The 5000-nt window shown below is 39.8% G+C and overlaps 1 protein-coding gene across 1 annotated transcript in view; it reads right to left on the bottom strand.

Annotated features, from left to right (window-relative positions):
- Positions 1–1746, bottom strand: part of ADSS (adenylosuccinate synthase) — an 18499-nt gene extending 16753 nt beyond the window's left edge. The window contains exons 1-2 of the mRNA XM_086793124.1: positions 1276–1746; positions 1–200 (exon numbers count right to left, since the gene is read on the bottom strand). The exon at positions 1–200 is cut by the window's left edge and continues 493 nt beyond it. Of these exons, the coding sequence (XP_086649250.1) occupies positions 1–200; positions 1276–1623 (548 nt within the window). The 5' untranslated portion in view covers positions 1624–1746. The remainder of the gene's footprint in view (positions 201–1275) is intronic.
- Positions 1747–5000: the final 3254 nt, after the last annotated feature.

Here is a 5000-nt window from a genome sequence, read left to right as displayed (position 1 = left end):
GAAATCAAAAGCCTTCCCTTACAATCCACACCACTGGACTCAAGCCTGTTTACCTCCTCAAAGAAGGTTGGCAAATGCGCTACTACTCCATTGCCAACAATGCAAATAGCATTTTCATTCAGAATTCCTGAGGGTATGAGATGAAGAGCAAATTTCTTTCCCTCATTGTTATAGATTGTGTGACCTGCATTTGATCCTCCCTGGTCATACAATCATTCCGGATTTTTAAAAAAAGTAAAACCTGGCTGGTTAAAAGCCAAGACCTCTCTAATCATACAAAACTTTGAATAAACATGATTTTAATCGTAGCAAAAATGAAAACAATATTGATCCTTCCACAATGTACAATCACCGGAGCCTTGCAACAAAAAGCAGCACTTGATCACTTTGCAAGAAACAAAAACCAGTTGACCCTCCCTGATCATGCAATCATTGAAAAAAAGAGACCATACCAAAATTGAAAGAGATTCTCCCTATCATGCAATCATCTAAAAAGGCTCAATCCCAACCCCAGAAAGGAAAGTTTGATCTCCCCCCGCCCCCCTCCCAGAAGGGACTTGTCCTAAGAAATGATCCTGCTACAGTGATTAGGCAGTAAATCCATGTCAACAACCCTAGCTCTACAAGAAGCTATTTAATGCAAGACAACCCTAATCCTCTATCCCATCAGCCTACACCATCTGGATGCCTACAAATGTATCTCTGACAAAAACGATACTCATAGCCCATTCATCGTGTTTATCATTGCTGACCACACCATCGTTGAGTCCAAAACTAAAAAATCTACTCAAATTCGAGAGAAAAGGACAAAGATGGGGTGCAGAGATCTGTAAACTTGGTCCTCTGATGATGCAATTACTGTAAGAAAGAGAAACATGCCTTGCAATGACTCGGAAGGAAACCATCCAGAAACTAATAGGAAAATATCCCAAAAAGTGGAAGTATGATCATGCAAGTATGACTTGGAAGGAAACCATCCAGAAACTAATAGGAAAACGGCCCAAAAAATGTAAGTAAGATCATGCGAACATTTGATGAAAAGCAATTACAAAACCCTGACAGGGTTCAAGAAGAAGCCCAAAACAGAGAGGTTAACATTCAAAACCCTACATAACGATGCATGTAACACCAGGGAACCACATTAACAATGCTCTTTGACAACAGAAACCCCATCTTAACAATTTTGTTCAAAGATTTTCCTCATCATACGTGTATACATACCCACACGTATATATACATACATGCATCAGAAACCCTAAAGGATGAGCTTCTAACCTGGCATCTAGCCACGATGTCGTAGCGTTCAGCGAGGATGTCGACGAGTTTCCCCTTGCCTTCGTCTCCCCACTGAGTGCCAAGCACAGCACAGACTTGGCTGAGGGAGCTGTAGGCGTCTTCTGTAATGGTTTTCTTTTCTGAAACAGCTTCAGAGCTGGCAATGGCAGCATGAACCTCAAGGCCATGCATCCTCTGCGCCCTCAGAGATCGGACGTTAACACTGCGGAAAGAAAAGCCGCGGGCCTGAAGGTCGGCACTGGATGGGCACGCCGCAGAAGAGGCCTGAGAAGACAAGTGAGACATGACCTCTCCGGTAACACCGCAGCTCAGGGCCGCCATAGCCATAGCTTCGCGCGATCTGCTTACAAAGATGGTCCGGACGCAATTATGATGAAGAAGAAAAGAGCTGGTGGAAACGTACCTCTTTTGATTGACCCCTCCATTGGATGACCAATTTTAATTGAATTAAACCTGGACCATCAACACTTACCCAATTTCACCTTAAAAGTAAACGAATTTGGGGTTGGTTGTTTTAGATGGGATGTAGCCGAGCTAGAAGCTACGCCACTCACACACACAACCCTACGATGCCAAGGCTCGAACCCACGAACCTCTTGATTAGGATGGGTCATGATGAGCTGAGCTACTTGGGCAAGTGCCCGCTGCCGTGAAAAATCACACTTTTTGAACTTTATTTGTTGACAAAATCTTGACAAATATAGTGAGTGCTTTACACATACTAGTATTGGACCCGCGCGTTGCTGTGGGGGCAGGTAGAGTTCCAGAAAAAATAGGCTCAGTTTCTCCAATTTAGGTCATGTTTTAAGTAAACACAATACATTATTTCAAGTGACTTCATATATACATATCTCAAAATAACATCCATGTCTCGTAGATTTATAGCGAAAACAAAAATATCATAGTAATGTAGCATACGAAGATGCAAAAAAGGACCAATATTACATATTCTCTAAATGCACCACAAAATACGTATTCTCAATCAGTAATGTCAGAATCAACAAATTGAATTCTTCTCTTATGAGAAGGATTATTCATTTGTCTCCTCACAATACGCTCTCTATTGTAAAGCGGTGATCCATCCCGCACATACTCTACTATCGATGAATGCAAAGGACCTGCACAAATGAAACAACGATAAATCAAATCTCAAAAGGACTTGCATATAACGACACATAAAATCTCAAAAAATCTTATAATAGAAAAACATAATCAAAATTATCTCGTACAATAGAACATCGAGTGGATGGTACATGAGGAGCTCTAGTATAAAACCCATAACGAATACCAATGGTCATGATGGATGTAACAAACAACCAGTCATCGGGTACTGAATACCCCTCAAATGATGCAAAGCATCTGTCCATCTCTCTCCAAAACAAATAGACACCCCACTCCTCATCAGGAACACCGGTCCCGTACATCTCGATGCCTTCGTCAATAATTCTTACCATAAACGTATCAATGTCATGCAATATCCTAAAATCAAAGCATAACAAATAGATTATACAATTATTTATATATAGGTTCAAAAAATATTTATACAATGCCTAACAATTACACTTATACTTACCCATCCCTATAAGCATCAATCATAATCCCTTCTACGTGACCAATAGTAATAGGAGCCGACCATAGCGGTGGCTTTGTACAGATAGACATCAGTATAGAATGTCATGTTTCATACTTTGTAATCAATAAAAGTTATGCAAATATAGAGAATAACTCACCTACTATCCTTGACAAAGGCATGTCCAATGTAAAGGTAATCTTAGACATGTCTGTCAAAACATAAACAACAAAAATAGGTACTTTTACCATGGACAAATATTTATAAAAAAAGAAATCACAACAAAATTAAGCAAATTGCAGAACTTAAATAAGAAACCTGACTTGTCACTCTGAAGTCATCAAGATCTCCTTATAAACAATATTGTTTGTTGTAGGTGTATAACTTTGAAGATCATCAAATGAACACTCCACATTAGCGTTATTCTCAAGTAACACCTTCACAACATGAGGAGAGCATGCTCGTGATAACGCGACATACAATTGCCCATGAGTAAACACTGGAGTCACCAAATACAACCCCAAGACATTTAGGGTTTGGCCTTGTGATTTGTTTATTGACATGCCAAATGCTAGCCGCACGGGAAACTGTCTCCGCTTGGTGAATGGTAGTTGGGCCTCGCTACTGCTGCATATAAAGGTAATCCGTGGAAGAAATACTCTTTCACCAACTTTAGTACCAATGATGATTTCAGTCTCCAAGACTTTAGAGTGAAAGGCCTTACATATCATCCGTGTACCATTACAAAGTCCACGTCTTGGATCCAAGTTACAAAGCAAAATAACAGGAGCTTCTAACTTTAAAACCAAGCAGTGAGGTGGATATCCACCCCAAAGGTCGATTGTGCTCAAAAATTATGTGGAATATAGGAATGAATTTTTATCATTTTCAAGAATTGAATCTGCACTGAAATATTGCTTAGGCTCACCAGGCATTGCATCCAAAGCTGTCTTATTCACAATATCCACTTGACTGTTTATCGGAGCAAGAATAGCATGCTCACTAAAGTATGAAGCATATGTCGTAGTGATAGCCAATTCAGAGTATACCCAATGTACCAAGTCTTTAAGAGTCGATCTTTGCAAGACCATATTACTTGGTAGTGTCACCATCGTATTATCATCGCTACAATCCACTCCATTCCCAATATTCATGACCCCCTATTTAAACTCATTGCATCCATTAGTATTGCTTGATTGAATATGCATATTTCCAGTTAACTTTAGAACTTTGATAGAGTTCCATAGAAAGGAACGACACAATGCTGCATTAACAATATCCTCACGTCTTCCCTTCATAATAACAGGCAAGATTTGTCTAAAATCTCCCCCCATTAATACAACCTTTCCACCAAATGGCTTATTTGAGAATAATACATCTTGTAAGCTCCTATCCAATGCTTCAAAAGCATAACAATGAATCATTGGAGCCTCATCCCAAATAATGAGCTAAAAACCCTCAAAACCTCAGCAAGTTATCCATATACAGGGATTTTGCAAGTTGAAGAATTGTTTAGCTCCAGAGGTATCTTGAATCTAGAATGTGCAGTACGTTCATTCGCCAAGAGTAGAGAAGCAATACCTGATGATGCAATGGCCAAAGCAACATACCCTTGTCTCCACGTACACACGCAAGCAAGCAATTATACAAATAGGTCTTGCCCAATCCCCCTGGACCATCTAGGAAAAAAATGTCACCTGCATCTGTCGCAATTGCATGCATTACAGCATCGAAAGCAGCATGCTGGCTATCTGTTAATGTTGACTCCATAGCACTTGACAGGTTAGGTTGTTGTACAGTATCAAAAGATCTCTCTTCCAAAAGCAATCTATTTTCACCCAAGACTTCCAGATTAGTTTTGTTTAGTTCAGGCATTCCTTCAAAATCTGCCACTGTCCGTCTCTGAGCACGAAGAATTTCTTCTAAATGTAGTAGTGCATGAGTTTCAGCTAATTGTTCAATACCAATAAACTGACCCCTGCTTCTCGATAATTGGTATAGAAAATCTTCTATCATTTCTTCTCGAAATCTCTTCCACAATATTCCTGGACATGAATGCATATACTCTCTCTCTCTCTCTCTCTCTCTCTCTCTCACACACACACACACACACACACATACACATGTACACACT

This window comes from Cibotium barometz, chromosome 59 (genome assembly GCF_041138505.1).
Source record: "Cibotium barometz isolate CiBa-2024 chromosome 59, ASM4113850v1, whole genome shotgun sequence".
In the NCBI taxonomy this organism is placed as follows: Eukaryota; Viridiplantae; Streptophyta; class Polypodiopsida; order Cyatheales; family Cibotiaceae; genus Cibotium; species Cibotium barometz.
Note: the sequence above shows the minus strand (reverse complement) of the source record. Positions and strands in the feature narration are given on the sequence as shown.